General features: G+C 50.9%; 1 protein-coding gene across 1 annotated transcript; it reads left to right on the top strand.

Moving 5' to 3' along the window:
- Positions 1-4645: 4645 nt before the first annotated feature.
- On the top strand, positions 4646-15612 carry TMEM222 (transmembrane protein 222). Its single transcript, XM_014853584.3, has 6 exons — positions 4646-4954; positions 9984-10068; positions 11537-11568; positions 13002-13098; positions 13184-13314; positions 14512-15612. The coding sequence occupies exons 1-6, from the start codon at positions 4761-4763 to the stop codon at positions 14597-14599; spliced, it is 627 nt and encodes a 208-aa protein (XP_014709070.1). The 5' UTR covers positions 4646-4760; the 3' UTR covers positions 14600-15612.
- The last annotated feature ends 483 nt before the right edge of the window (positions 15613-16095 follow it).

Raw genomic sequence — 16095 nt, 5'->3', positions numbered from 1 at the left:
GCCTAAGGACCCCAGTGAATTAGAAGCAAAACCAGGAATGGATCCTTAATCTCTGACTCTTGGTCCAGTTCTTTAAAAATCACTTTCTTATTTGGTGTCATGATACTTTTTGAGCTCCTCCTATGTCCTGTCACTGGCTTAATGAAAATGCACACAGCAGACTAGTCCCTGCCCTCCTGGAGCCTCCACATTATCTGGAAAATGTGGAAAATGTGGAATAGCAAGTACAGAGGTTGTTCATGGTCCCTGAACGTTGGATTTCACTGGGACCATGAGTCCTCCCCAGTATATTCTGCCATCAAGTGCCCTGCCGTGTGCCAAGCCCTGTGTCTAGTGAGAGGCGAGTGCCACAGTGGCAGCCACGAGGCACTCTACTGTTTGGCCTTGTTCTTCTGCCTCCTGCACCCGACCCATTTCTTTTTATATATATAAAATAGGTCCTAGTCCTAATGATGCCATAGTTTGCATAGTTTTATGGTGATTTACAGAATCTCAGGCTGGTCTTGGCCTCATTCTTTAATGGCCCTAAAAGTGGTCACCAGCAGAGACAGCCCAGAGTTGAGGTTCAGAACCCCAACTCTGTCTAATATATGCTTAGACCTCAGGAAAGTTCCTGAAGCTCTCCCCAGGTCCATTTTCCTCATCAGTAAAATGGGTGTCACGATACCTGCTCTGGTTACTTCACCGCATTGTAAGGAGGCTCCAAATCAGAGTGAGATTATGTGCATCAAAGTGCTTTTTAAGTGGTTAAGAGTCCTACAATAGAGATGTGTGGTTTTAACTGCTATAATAGCTAACAGTGAGTGTTTATTTTGGGCCATGAACTGTTCTGGTATAGCCTATCAAATAAACCTTACAAAAACCCTACAAGATGTGAATTATCATTTCCCATTTTAAAGATGAGGAAACTGATGCCCTGACAGGTTCAGTTACTTTCCCAAGGTATGATGACCCTGACAGAGAAAAGGTTCAAACACTGGGCTTGCTGACTGACTCCTGAATGCTTTACTGCCCACCTGGGAGTAGGGTACTTCCATTCTGGTCCTAGCTGCGCTTTCTAATTTCTTGGGTAAGTCTGCCCATCTACAAAATGGAATGGAGAAGAAAGTTGTTTTGTAAACTGATCTCTAAAGGGTCAGAGGGTCTGTTCTCAAAATGGCCCCCTTGCCACCACAGAGAGTTGGAGCCATCCTGGAAGACAGTTTAGGGCTTAATGGGGAGAATCCCAGTCTCCAGGAGCCAGAGAAGGTAATGAACGGAGAAGCAGAAAGGCTGCAGAAGAGAGGACACTGCCCTCTCACACTCCACACACACACACACTGCATCACACCCAGCAGTTCCTCCAACCTGCACCGCAATCGCCCCTGGCTCGGCCCTGCTTCTCTGGGTTATTGATTGAGGTGATTCTTCCCCGGAGCCCTTAAGGAGACCATCTATGGTTAACAAATAGCTCCAGTGACATTCCCGAGCACTTCTTATCTGCCAGGTGCTGTGCTGGCTACAGGGACCAATAGATCCAGTTAGTCCCCTTCTCAAGGAGTTTACAGTCTCTTGGGGGAGACAGACATGTAAACAGCTAATGCTAATGCAAGTACACATGAATATTCAATAGGTAGGAACACAGCCTTCGTGCTCTGGGAGCAAAGAGGCAGAATTTGCCAGAAACCTTGAAGGTGGAATAGGAGAGCAGGGGAAGGGCATTCTGCTAAAGGAACAGTGTGAGCAAAGACACGAGGCAGGAAGTGCAGGGCTCATTCTCTGAAGGGCAGACAGCCCAGTGAGGTTCACTCCAAGCAAGTCCCAAGGGAGAGAGTGAGAGGTGTGGCTGGAAAAGAAGGTTGGGGTTTGGGGCCAGACCATGGGGGCCTCCAATGCTGAGATGAGGGAAGAGACTTAGTATGTAAGCCCTGGCAACTCGCACATGGGGCCAGTTGAGGGGGTGCCCAGACTCCCACCAAGACAGGACGTGCCCCGAGTTCACCCTTCAAATAAGCAGCATCTTACCCTCGAAGCTTTCCCATCTTGACAGTTCCAGCTCTGCCATCCTTCCCTTCCCCAGCCAGCCCTGTAAGTGGATCCAGATGGTCATTCCTATTTTAGGTCGGTGTGTGTGTTGGGGGGAGGGGTAGCTGTGAGCCCTATCAATCCTTTCCTGAGCTCACTGTTAGAGGAGCTTCTTCCAGGACCCTGCTGTGATCCTCTGAGCCTGGAAGGAAGGGTTAGTCTTTGATGGAGATTTCCCATCTGTCTGTGGGTGACAGGGTGGCAGCAGCAGAGGAGGCAAGGGCACAGGCCAGGGAGGCTTTCACATTGGGTGAGAGAACCAAGGTGATGTGTACGTGTGAAGGGGCCCTGGTGGACAGGCTGTGGTGGAGGACAAGCCTAGGAGAGAGGCCCAAGAGCAGCCATAGAAGGAGCTAGCTTCTCCCTCCAGATACCTAGCCCTCCTCATGTTTCTGCTTCTGCAGCTGTGTAGCCCAAGAGTAGGATGGTGCAGGCTATAGGGAGGGGAGCCAGGGCTCTCTAGTCAGACCCTACTCCTGAGCACTGTGCCCACCAACCTCCATGGGCCCCTTAAAAAACCTAGGGGCACCAAGAGGTAGCAGGTGATAAACTCGGTTCCTGCCCTCAGATTGTAGCCAGCATGTGACACCAACCTTGTAAGTATTTGCGATTCATTCCATGTACAAATATTTATTAAGCAAATGCTATGTGCTAGACACTACAAGGCATTGGGTTTACAGACATGAACAAGACAAATGTAGTCTCTGCCCTCAAGGAGTTTCCAGCCTAGTGGGGGAGTCCCACAGTACATATGTGCTAGGAAGGAAAAGAACAAGGTGTTCCAAGGGAGATTAACGGGGGCTTTCTAATTAGGCTGGGTGGCCAGGGAAGGACTCTCTGAGAAAAGTAACAATCTGAGACCAGAAGGATGAGTGGGAGTTAGCCAGTTTAAGCAGGGGGAGGCATTTCAGGCAGAGGAGAACAATGCCAAGTTCCTAGGGAATGAAAGAGCATGCACATGAGAGGAACTGAAAAAAGACTAGGATGGCTGTAGTATAGTGAACAAGTAAGAAAAGGGCATGGTCCAGATGCAGGACCTTATAAGCCATGGTAACATATTTGTGTTTTATTCGAAGTACAATGGGAAGCCACTGAAGGTTGTCAGATGAAATGCAGTACTTGTGTTAGTACTACCAAATTTGTGGCAGGCCCTAAGAAAGACTGACTTTAGTTGTTTATTCATCCATACATACAATAAATGTTTAAAGAGCACCCACCAGCCCTGTGCTAGAATTACCGGTTGATAGTGATGGTAGAGGAACATGTAAGACCTTCCTCAGAGCCTGTGATCCAGAAGAGATTAGATAGTTATAGTGACTGAGTCAAGAGATAATGCAATTTATTCATTCAACAAATATACTGCACTCCTAATCTGCTCCAAACCCTGTGCTAGACGCTGGTTGTTGCCCTTCAAGGATCACACACTACACCTGAGTCACAGGAGAGGCACAAATATACTCAAAGAATTTTGAGTGGGTTAGAATCATTTCAGCTCTGATATCTATGAGGCCTTTATAAAACATCCAGTCAATAAACATCTAGTAGGCATCTGCTCTGCCCTAGGAACTGTGCTAGCTACTGAAATCAAGGACCTTAGAGTTCCATAACAGAGACAGACATACCCCCCAAAAGGCATTAAAATATTAGGTGCTAAAAACAGGACAGCAGGCTTTCTACAGATCAGCATTGAGGGAGGGTAATTCAACAGAAGAAAGACCTCCCCCAAAAGGTATGGCTCCCACTTTCCTGAATGGATTTGTCCGTACCTCCCTCTAGCCTGATTTTTAGCTGCTGCCTTCCTTCTTGTCCCTCCATTACCCCTTTCCACCCTAGCAGATTCCATTTTCTTTATCTATTTTGGCATTCTTTAAAAAGCCCAAAGAATCCAAGATTTCAGCTTGGCTTCTTTATATGATTGTGTGTGATCTCAGACAATTACTACTTCCCTTCCCTGAGCCTCAGTTTTCCCATTTATACAATGAAGGGATCGGATCACATCTAAGGCTTGTGACTTACTCCAGCCAAGGTGATATTCACACTCCTGCACGCTGTGCTCTGCAAGGCCTTTCTTTGCACGGCTGCACGCATCCCTCCACCCCCACACCCGTGCCAGCTGGCAAACATCAACTCAGCTCAAATATCTTCAGGCAAATCTCCCCTGCTTCTACACACAATATTTCAGTCTGTCCTTTTATGCTACCACTACCTCGTGAAAGATCACACGATGAAAAGGACAAGAGGGACAAACTTGGGTTTGAGACGTGGCCACTCACCTCACCGCTTGAGCCTCAGTTTCTCACTTGTAACCTGGAGAAAATAACCTAAATTCGCATGTCTAATTATGGGGATTAAAAACAATGTATGTCAAGTGCTTGGCACCTAAGAAGTGCTAAATAAATAACGACTGCACTACACCTTTTAGGAGCCCCCAGCGTACTGAATTATAGAGTTCTTGGTTGGTCTCCTGCGCTAGACTGAGCGCTGCCTGAGGGCATCCCTTCCGCAGCCGTACAGTGTAGGCACAAACACGCGGGGCTGGCGGGCGCAGAAGGAGGGGGGCCAAGCAGGCAGGGCCCAGAGGGACCGGGCTTCAATTCCCGGGGGAAGGCCAAACCGGGCGGACCCCCATCTGCGGGAAGTGACGCCACGGCGAGAGGCGCCGGAGCAGGGGCAGGCCGGAGCGGGGCTAGCGCACCATGGCGGAAGCGGAAGGGAGTTCGCCGCTCCTGTTGCCACCGCCGCCACCCCCGCCCGGAATGGCGGAAGTGGAGGTGCCGACGGCGGCCGAGACGGACAAGAAGCAATTTAGCGGCTCGGGCGGCGGCGCCATGGACGTGGAGCGGAGCCGCTTCCCCTACTGCGTGGTGTGGACGCCCATCCCGGTGCTCACGTGAGTCTCCAGGGTCGGAAAGAGCCGTGGCCCGCGCGGCGACCTCGGGCGGCCCCGGGCCAGCTTCCGGCCCGGTCGCGCAACAATCCTTTCCCTCGGGTCTGGCCCTCACGCCTCACCCAGGCATCAGAACCCCGCTACCCGCGCGGTGCCGGTTTCTGCGGACGGATGGGGCACGCTCCCCGCCCTCCTCACACCTGGTCTAGTCGAGGAGAAGGACAGTTGTAGGCCGGCGGGAAAGGGTCTGTGGCTGGCAAGCTCAGGACCTGTGGGCGTGCAGAAGAGGGGCCCCTAACCTGGTCTGAGGAGACGTCTTCAGTATTCACTGGTTTGTTCATTCGTTGAGCAAATGCTTGCTGATTACTTCCCGTACGCAAGACGTCCTGGTGGGTCTAGAGGCAAGTGGGAGTTTGGTTGGGACCACACTGGCTCCTGGATGTCACCATTGGAAGGACCACCATCTCAGTTGCAAAACGGATTTAGGTCCTGGGGTGTCTGCCTCCCAGACCAAGGTCTTTCTACGGCATTAGCCTTTGTCAGGAGAGAGAGCAGGTTTTCTGGTAGTGCTGCTGCCTTTTAGCCCGCAGCTCCTGGGTGGGGGGAGCTTGTTTGCCCTCCTGCTTCAACCTTGATAGCTGATAATAACCCCTCCTCACAGTGTTGGACAGTTGACCAAGCTCTTTCACACCCATTTTCTCTGAATTTCACAGCCACTTTCTAAGGTACGAATTCTCTTCTCAGATGATGAAGCTGAGCTTCCTGTACCATTAATGTCTTGATCAGGTTTACACTCTATAAGCAAATGTGTCCCAAACTCAGTCTTCTGACTCCATAACTTGCTCTCTTATGACTGCATCCTATCCACTCTCACCTGATGGGATAGATTTTTTTCCTTCTTTCAAAAACAGCCAAGTGGTGTGGAGAAGGGATCGTTTTTGGCCTTATATGTTGCTGATCCTAAAACGACCTTAATTTTTGTATTAATGTTAAAATACTTAAGTTGTTTTGCATTTTCAGATGCTTATGCATTTGCTTAAGAACATCCAAGTCTCAGTCCTTTAGAAATAAAATTTTTAGGAGAGTGTTCGTTGATTCATTCAGTGTTCTTTTAACACATTTGCTAAGTGACTCCTAAGTGCCTAGAGTAGTTTTAGGTGATAAGAATATACAGTCGTAAATAAAGCAGATATGATGCTGTGACAGAGTTTAAGTCATGGTAGAAGGAGATACGCAGTAAGTTAATAAGAGAACTGCTGATAGTGATTAGTGCTATGAAGAAAAAAATGTTAATGTGAGAATACCTGGGAGGGATAGTCAGGGAATATATTGGCTTTGCTAAAACCTTTCTTACTATCCTAAGATCTCTGGGTTTTCTCTATTCTCAATAACACATTTGTGCGGTCCTCTGCTCTTCAGAAAGCTGGTAGCAACATGAGATAGAGGCACCACAATCCCCAATCATCTAGGCCAGAAGCAGCTCACACCCCATTTCTATTCAGATCTGTGTACAGGTGTTCATAAGACCAAGATGAACGAGCCATAGTGCCCCTGTCAAAGGGCTCATGTTCCCATCAAAGGACTCACCCTCCAGCAGGAGAGAGACAAGTGAACTAACCATCATAGTGCCTTGTGATGATTGCTGACCTGGAGTGCAGAACTAGGACTAGATGTGGCACAAGGAACTGTCGTGTGTCCTTGGACGGAGGATCAGAGAGGAGGCAACTGAGTCCGAAGATTTGTCCACTCCCTCAAGAGATGTTGATAATTAAGCATAAAAAGCCAGATAATAACTACTGTTACTAATAAAAACAGCTAAGATGGATACTTACTCTGGGCTCTATTCTAAACATTTTATATTCACTCTCTCGTTCAGTCCTTACGTCAACCCAATGAAAATAGATACTGTCGTCCCATTTTTATAGATGAGGAAATAAAGGCTTAGAAGCCGGCGTCAGGCTTTTTCTACTGACGTAGTCTACCTTCCCAGATAGAGCTCCAGGGTCAGTAACTTATTTGTTCATTCATTCAGTAAATAGAAGAAACTTTGAGAGTTTCCTCTCTGGGGCTTCCCCAGCACAGGGCTCTGCTGTTGTCTCCAGCCTTTACTCTTAATTTCCATCAGCAGCTGCTGGCACAGCTGTGGTATGTGAAATACTGGTCAAACCCAGACCTTCTCTCCAGCCAGATGAAAGGAATTGGGGAGTGGGGAGCAGGAGAGGGGGATGGGTCCTGAGATCAGAGTCTGAGAAGCCAGAGCATCTACTTTCGCATAATTCTGAGTGTCCTGTGGCCACTGTGGGTCTTCAGCAACTTATTCTACGCCAGTCCAGCCAATCAGATAGCAAGTATTTATTGAACACCTCATGATGACAGCATTGAGCAACTACCAAGTGCAAGGAAGTGTGCTAAGTACTTCGCAAGCATGTCCTATTTCGTCCTCACAATAGCCCCTCCCCCCACTGAGGTAATTATTGCTATCTGCCTCTCACTGACAGAGGTACGAATGAGTAACTTGCCCAAAACAAAGTTAAGACTCAACCCAGGTTTGACTTCAGAGCCTGACGCCACTCTTAAATGCAGGACATTCATTCATTCATCATTTAGTAATGAGTACTTTGCTCTAGCTGTGTGCCAGGCACTGCCCAGGGGCTAGGCTAATAAATAAGAGAAAATCCCTGCTTTCTTGGAGCTTACACATGAGTGGGGAGAGACAGACAGTAACCGTGCAAGTAAACAAGATAATTTCAGATAGTAGTAGATCCTAGGAAGAAATTAGAGCAGAGTAATGGGGTCTGGGGTGCCTAGGGTTGTGTGTGGCTACTCTAGAAGGCATGGTCAGGAAAGACCTCTGATGTTGACAGTTGAGCTGAGGCCTAAATGTTGAGAAGCAGCCAGTTGTGCAAAGGTCTAGGGGAAGAGTGTTCTGGGCTGGGCAAATGCCAGAAAAAGCAGTGAGGAGGAATTGGCGTGTTTGAGGAATCAGAAGTGGGCCATGTAGCTAGAGAGAGGAGTGAGGTGACTGGGCCAAACTGTTGGGGGGAGTTTGAGGTATAAGTGTAATAGGAAGCTGTTAATGAATATTAAGCAAGAGGATGATGGAATCTGAAGTTTGTTCTCAAAAGACCACTCTGGCCCCACCATCCTTTCAGGTGCTCAGGCTGCAGACCCGGAAGACTTCTATACTGTCGTCATAAAATTGCCCAGTCTTCCTTTTAAAGATCTTTTGAGGGGCCCGCCCCGTGGCCCAGTGGTTAAGTTCGCGTACTCCACTTCGGTGGCCCAGAGTTTAGCAGGTTTGGATCCTGGGCATGGACCTAGCACCGCTCGTCAGGCCGTGCTGAGGCAGCATCCCACATGGCACAACCAGAAGGACCAGCAACTGAATATACAACTATGTACTGGGGGGCTTTGGGGAGAAGAAGAAGAAGAAAAAAGATCTTTTGAATCCATCTGCTTCTCACCATCCCACCAGCAGTACTCTGGTCAGGATCACCATCATCTCTTGTCAGTATTCCAGAATAGCCTCTGAACTGCCCACTCCAGTCCCACTCCCATTCTCCAGACACATGCACCACTTTGCTGCTTCAAAGTTTTGCTTCCTGCCTCTTGACATTCTGTCCTTTCACAGGTCAAGGTTAAAAGTCACCCTCTCTGTGAAGTCTTGGCTGACTGCCCCAGCCCCACAGAAAAGCTTCCTTGAGCTGCATCTGTGTAGGTTTTGCCTTGACCTCCTTAACAGGGTGCAGCCTTCAGACCAGCACTTGACCGCTGGCCCCATGAGTCTTTTCCCGTGAGTCCTTAACCTGGATCAGTCCCTCCAGCACCTAGGCCCTGTAGAGCCGTGGTTCTCAGACTACAGGCAGATCTGGGTTCCTGTGTGTTTTGCCTATCGGGGTCCATCTGAGATTTGGTCTTGTAAAAATGCCCATGGCTTTTAAGAATTTGAACTTTTAGTTCTTGGACTCCACCATGCTTTTGTCCTGATCTCTACCCTTGCACCTACTATTTCTTCGTTATTTCCTCAGGGAAGACTTGCCTGAATTCCCCCACACCCACAGATTGGTTTAAATGCCTTTCTCCACCTATTTTTTTTAACTTTTTTATTGAGGTATAAAATATAAAGTGTACAAATCTTATGTATACGGCTCAATGAATTTTTCTGTGTGTATACACTCTTGTCGCCCAGGTCAAGACAGAGAACATTTCCAGTATCCAGAGGGCTGCCTTGTGCCCCTCCCAGTCACTTCTACCACAGAAATAACCCCTCTTTTGCCCTTTAGCACCACTTCTGCCTTTTCTTGAACTTCCTGTAAGCAGAATAATGTGTATGTACATTTGCGTAAGTTTTCTTTCACTCTGCCTTATATCTACAATAATCTGTGTTGTATGTAGGAGAAGTTTGTTCTTTTTCATTGTTACCTACCCTTTCATTGTATGACTATACCCTAAATTACTCAGTCATTTTGCTATTGTTGAACATTTGGATTATTTCCAGTTATTTTTTAAATCAACTTTATAGAGATATAATTCCCATACAATAAAGTGCATACATTTTAAGTGTGCAGTTCAATGAGTTTTGACAAATGTTTCCAGCTATTTTGAGGAGAGATGCTGTGAACATTCTTCTGCATGGCTTTGGTGGATACAAGTATTTGTTTCTGTTGGGTGTATACTCTGAAGTGGAATTGCTGAGGTGTAGAGTATATTGTCAGTGTTCGAAAGTGGTAGAAACAATTTATACTGTTACCCATAGTGAAGTTCCATTTGCTTCTCATCCTCACCACACTCCGTGTTGTCATCTTTTTAGTTATAGCTATTCTGTAGGGGTGCTGTGGTATCCCACTGTGCTCTTCATTTGCTCTTGCCCCTCTTCTGTGCTTCCCCAGCCCCTCTGGCCACCCTAATTGGCCACCTTGATCATCACAAAAGTCACACATGTTCTAACACTGCATAGAGTGTCCCCAGCATCTGTCTAACTGGCTGAAAGGCACCCTAAGCTCTGCTCCTTCCCTGTCCTCTTTTCTCACAGGTGGTTTTTCCCCATCATTGGTCACATGGGCATCTGCACATCCACAGGAGTCATTCGGGACTTCGCTGGCCCTTACTTTGTCTCGGTGAGTGCCCATTCCACTCCACTCTGGAGGGTTCCAAGGCTTAAGTGGAAGGTTGGCCTGTCTTGCCTGTAGGCACCTTTCCTATCTCCCCAAAACCTAAAAGAATGCAGATACCATGCAGTCCTCTCCCTGGCCCTCTGCTCCTCACCAATGTTTGACCCCTTTCCCCCCTCTCTTGCCTCCAGGACAGGCCGGGAGGGCAGCATGGCCAGAAGGATTCTTAAGTAACTGACCCAGCCCTTTGTCCACCCCTGGGGTACCGAGACATGGGTAGGGATTAGAGGCAAGAGTGGAGAGTCAAACCATCCAGGAACCACATCTCTGGAGCTTCAGAAGGTGGGAGTCACAAGGTGGGGGCACAGGGGAGGCTGACATGGTTCCCTGGGGATGGCCATGGAGAAGAGGGGGTGGGCCTTCTAGAAGGAACCAGGTGTGTTCTCAGGTCTCTTCCCTGGGGGTGTGCCCAAGATGGGTGCAGTGAGTTTGCTCCAGATGAGCAGGCAGCATCCTGCCTATTTCAAGGTTCCAGCTTCCTCTTTATCAGAGACTGGAATGAAGGTGTGTGGTGGCACCAATCTGTTTATGTTGGTAGTTGTCATGCTCACCTTAACATGACAAAGGTCTTTCATATCTATTAGTTTCACTGCCATATGCTTTTATGATAATTCATCTTTGACCAGCTGTCAGCAGGATCTTCCTGATTCTGAACCCAGAATCTGTCCCTGCATGACTCCTGTATCCCACATCTTTTTTTGGGGGGGGGGTGGGGAAGACTGGCCCTGAGCTAACATCCGTGCCCATCTTCCTCTACTTTATATGTGGGATGCTTACCAAGCGGTGCCATGTCTGCACCTGCGATCCCAACTGGTGAACCCCGGGCCACCAAAGCGGAACGTACGCACTTAACCGCTGCACCACCAGGCCAGCCCCTGTATCCCACATCTTATGTGGCAGGTCTAGAACTTGGCTGTACTGTCTCCCTCAAAGGAGGCCTCTCGAGCCCTAGCCCCCACAGTCCTGCTCTGAATGCAGTCATACTGCCAGACACAGAGAAAGGCTCCATGTGGACCACCACTGTCGAGTCAGGAGGTCAGAGGGTGTCATCATTCATGCCATGAAGGAAACTGCCTACCTGTGATCAAAGATCAGAGACTGACCATAGAACTTGGAGAAAAGGAGTCCTAGAGAGGGTGGGAGAATTACCTAGGAGCCACACGAAGGCGCAGTTGCAGCAGGCACCCCAAGTCTTTGGTCTCTGGGTGCCGTGCTCTGTGTACTCCTGCCGCGCTGCCTTCTTCCCACAGAAGATACTTCAGATACTGTGCCAGCCCCAGAGCAGGGCCCGGACCCCACTTCTGCCCACCCGACATACCTCCTTCTAAGTCACTGCACTTTCACCACCGACCCAGGTCTATCTTCCAAGCTGGATGCGGGTTCCCCACTGATCTCTGCTCTTGTCCCTCAACAGGAAGACAACATGGCCTTTGGGAAGCCTGCCAAGTAAGTGATGAACATCTGTGGGACTGACCCTAGGGCCAGGTTCCTCCTGCCCAGAGTAGCAGGCCAGGCCTTCTGGGGCACAGCAGGAGCCAGAATCCTGAGGATCTGGAGAGGGGAGGGACAGCCAGGGTCCACCATCTACTGTGCCAGTCCCTGGCTGGGTCCTTTACCCACAGGCCATCTAGGCCTTGCCTCAGCTCTGCAAGGTCATGTTTTCCACTCCTTTGGAAGGATGAGGGAAGGGAAGGGACTTGATCAAAATCACACAGGAAGTGGCAGAGCTGGGTCTTACCCAGGTCTGTCTCACTCCAAAACCTAGACTCTCTCCTGCCCCTCGAGGAACGAACCCGCCATTTAAGGTGTAAGGGAGGCATTGTTTAGAACTCTGCTGGAAAGTTCTGGTTGGAGCTCAGGCCCTCTGGGAACTATTGCTGGTTTGCTTGGGATTTGGAGACTTCGTTTCCTCTGTCTTGGGGACCCACCTCACTGTGGGTCTGGTGACAACACCTCAGTCATCAGTGTGCTCAGAACAGCATCAGATGCTCTGTTGCCCGAGGCTGCACCCGGGAGGGGTGGGGCCTGTGGGGTTGGTGTCCCACACAGCAGAGGTGGCCTGGAGCAGGGCTCCCTGACAGGCAGGTGGAAACATGGGCCAAGGGCCTCTGGGCTGGGTGTCTACTGCCAGGCTGCTTTTCCAGGACAGTTTTAAGGGCATCCATTTCCAGGAAGGAACCCTCCAGCAGCCCCAGTCCAGGCCACATTGGTTTCTCACTGGTCCCATATCTCTGGGCTCCTCCACCAAGCTATTCCCCACACAGCAGCCAGATGGTGCTCTGACCTCCCAGCATCCCCTGGCCTGAGACCCTTTGGGGTCTCACTCAGTTTAAGGTTTATGAGCTTTAGCTCCACCAGCTGCTCTCCCACTCAACCAGGTCTCCCATGTAGGCTGATGGGGAGAATACTTTCTGATGGATGAGTTCCTCAGGGTGGCATTCGAGTCCCCCACAACATGGCCCCACTTGCATTTCCAGCCTCACCTTCCAACATCCTATCACCCTGTTCCTCCCTCTGAATCCTCCAGCAGTGCCCAGTTACTTAATTTCTGGTACCCGCTGCACAGTTTTGTGCCTCTACCTCTATTCAAGCTATTCTCTCTGCCTAGAACACCCAGTCCCTGTTCTGCACCTGGCTAATCCCTCTTTCTTCGGATTGGACTCAGGTGTCACCCCCCAACTGAGTTAGTTCATATCCTCCCCAGGATCCACCCGGCACTGGGCATGTCCCACTGTGTTACAGTTGTCTGCTGCACGGCTCTCCCTGGACCTGACTGACCCCTGCAGCCTCAGCACCCAGCTCAGGGCCCTACACAGAGCAGGCATCAGGGAACATTCATGGAGCTGAGCCGGTGCCCAGAACCCCCTCTCTCTCCTCAGGTACTGGAAGTTGGACCCTGCTCAGGTGTATGCCAGTGGGCCCAATGCGTGGGACACAGGCGTGCATGATGCCTCTGAGGAGTACAAGCACCGCATGGTAGGTGGACCACTCCTGGGGGCAGGAATGAGGCTGGGAGACTCCCCTGCAGCCCGGTCTGACCCAACCCTTCCTGTATCTCCAGCATAATCTCTGCTGTGACAACTGCCACTCACATGTGGCATTGGCCCTGAACCTGATGCGCTACAACAACAGCACCAACTGGAACATGGTGACGCTGTGCTTCTTCTGCCTGCTCTATGGGAAGTATGTCAGGTGAGCTGCCCATCCACCTGTCACTCACCGCCCTCCCTTGGGCTGCTCTCCCAGGGATCCCAGCAAGGCTGTTTCTGGAGTCCTTCAGCCAGCAGGGACAAAGCAGATGCTGCTTGGAGCCATGGAGGTTCATGAGTTCTGGTGGAGGGAGAGATGGCTAAAGTCCAGCTCTACCTGGGTCCCAAGCCCAGCTCTGTCACTTGCTCACAGATCTTGGGTACCTAACTGTCTTGGCTTCTCTAAGCTGCAACTGTCCTTGGTAAAATCAGGATAATGATTTTGGCTCCTCGGGGAGGCTATGAGCCCACAGAGCCCTTTGCTTAGGTCAAATGAAGAGGTAGACCCTCACAGGGGGGTAGGTGACCATCCCACCGGGTCCCTTCCCAGGATCCCTCATAAGAGGCAGGGTTCTGGGCAGGTGGGCCCCAGTTGTGGCTTTGGAGGACATTTGAAGCCACACACTCACAACCTGTGAGGTCAAAGGCAATCCCAATTTAGAGGTAAGGGGAGCTCAGAGAGGTTGAGTAACCCACCCACTTGGGAGCCAGCACACACCTAGGCTAAACTGGCTGCCTCTCCAGCCTTTCTTCTAGCTGCATTCATGATTACAAGCTCCTGAAAAGGAGACTCGGGTCTTTTTGTTAGTCCAAAGGCTTTCAGAGTTCCCCTGAGACTGGTCACACACAGACTGAGGCAGAGCTGGAGTTGAACCCAGGGCCCTGACTCCAGCCCCTTCGCTCCAGCCACAACATGGTGCTAACTCTTGCTGACCCCTCCCCTCCCAGTGGGCCCCATTATGAGGGCTGTGGGCAGAGGGCACTCCTGGCTTCTCCACCCAGACTCAAGTTCCTGGTCCTCTCACTGGAGACATTTCCCCAGACAAAGGGTGATTGTGGATGGAGCTAGTGAGGCCCAAAGAGGGTGGGCACGTCTCTTGTACCCACTTAGCAAGGTGTCACATCTCCACCAAGAGCCTGGAACAGCCCCTGCGCAGGACCTTAGTTGGTGGTTCTCTGTAGTGGGTGCCAGGCCCAGGTCAGTCCCTTGATTGACCAAGTTTGGAGGTGAGGGAGTGGTTCCAGGAACTTCCTTGAGGGCAGCAGCCCTGTCTGGGTCTGTGGATGGAAGGGATCTGGGCTGCACGCCCACTCACTGGGCCCCTCTCACCGTTACTCCCATCTCTCTCCTCTCCATCAGTGTTGGGGCCTTCGTGAAGACCTGGCTACCCTTTGTCCTCCTCCTGGGCATCATCCTAACCATCAGCCTGGTCTTTAACCTTCGGTGATGGCTACCGCATGGCCCTGGACCACCAGGCTCCTGAGGAGGCAGCCGCCACCCCTTTTGGTTCCAGATTCTTTTTCTCACCCCAAAAGGCAGGGATGGGCCTGCTGGTTTTGACCCAGGGCTTTGGGCTAGGTGGTTGGAATAAGGGGTAAGGATGAGCATGGGGCGGGGTGTTTGCTTTTTGTGTCTCACTGGTCACTCAGACGCTCCCTGTACCCTGCTTCCCAGGCTTGTGACCCCTGCCCTTGAGGCACCTTCTTTGTTCGTCTGTTGAAAGGGCCTTAGCTTGCCTCTGTAGAGCTATTCCTGCCACTGCCTGCTGGGCTCCCCCTGCCTCAGTCCAGTGCTTGGTAGGGGAAGGGAGGACATTTGGACCCACCAGCCAAGGCAGCACAGGAGCCAGAGCTGGATTTGGAGCCCGTCCTCCTGCCGAGGTTCTGGTTCCGGGGTGGGTCAGGTACACCAAGAAGTCTCCATAAGCTAAGCTGCCCTGGGGCCTTCACCACTGGCCTCTAGAATGGTCCAGGAGGATGGATGGACCCCGCTTTGGATATTTGTCAGAAGCTGCAGTAGGGGTAGTTTGTGCCCCATCTCCTGGAGTCCTCCAGTCCATGCAGCTCCTTCTTCCCAATCTCCCAGGGCCTCTGAGCACTTGAGCCCACTTGCCCCTGCAGTTCGGGGCCTGGGGTACTCCAGCCAGGCTGGAGAGATGAGTGACGCTGACATGTCCAGAGTGACCCCGTGTCCATCAGAACAATGTAGACAAAGCTTGGCCCCAGTCCCGGCTATGGGCCTCACACTGGTCATGGCACCCTTGGGCCCAAGATGTTGGGGGGCCGTCAGAGCAGCCAGTGCCATCAGGGAGCTGAAGGGGAGCTGTTTCCTCCCACCTACCATGGCTCCCTCTTCTCTTCAAGTTGTGGAAAGGGGCTGTGCTGTCCGCCTTCTCCCTGTTCCATGGATTCCTTTGTGTGGGCTCCTGGGGCAGGATAATAAAGAGTTTTGACTCCAGATGGTGCTTTGTCCTTCAGTGGCCCCCTCGCCCCTTCAGCTCCTATCTTCTTGGTGTCCTTGGGTATCCCTGCCCCTGCAGCAAGGGGTCTGGTTGCCTGGGTCATGGTTGAGTCCTTGTCCAGTGCCTGGTGATTACATGGACATCAGCATCCCTCTGGTGTGTCCTACCCTGCGCCCAGGCTTTGGAAGTTCTCCACCATCCCACGTCCAGTATCCCAAAGCTTTCTTCTCAAGGCAGGTGACTGTGAAACCCCTGCCATGTTCCCTGTTGGGAAGAACTTGGCAGCCAGATAGGGAGTTGGGTCTGGGAAGACCTGAGGCCTGGACCTGTCTCCTCAACCAGGGGTACACAATTTGAGATAAGCCAAGAGAATCACCCCAGCCCCTGGCCTCCGCCATATCCATCAGTCACGTTGCCAGATTCCTCAGGCTGAGCCCCAATGGTCTGCTCACTGCCGTGCTCCTTGGTACCTCCACTTTCTG

This window comes from Equus asinus, chromosome 5 (genome assembly GCF_041296235.1).
Source record: "Equus asinus isolate D_3611 breed Donkey chromosome 5, EquAss-T2T_v2, whole genome shotgun sequence".
Taxonomy (NCBI): Eukaryota; Metazoa; Chordata; class Mammalia; order Perissodactyla; family Equidae; genus Equus; species Equus asinus.
Note: the sequence above shows the minus strand (reverse complement) of the source record. Positions and strands in the feature narration are given on the sequence as shown.

Bases quoted from the DNA above. Each gene is read 5' to 3' on its own strand.
- TMEM222 (XM_014853584.3), top strand. From the start codon at position 4,761: ATGGCGGAAGCGGAAGGGAGTTCGCCGCTCCTGTTGCCACCGCCGCCA. The intron at 13,099-13,183 runs GTAGGTGGACCA...CTGTATCTCCAG, and splicing joins AGGAGTACAAGCACCGCATG to CATAATCTCTGCTGTGACAA. The intron at 13,315-14,511 runs GTGAGCTGCCCA...CCTCTCCATCAG, and splicing joins CTCTATGGGAAGTATGTCAG to TGTTGGGGCCTTCGTGAAGA.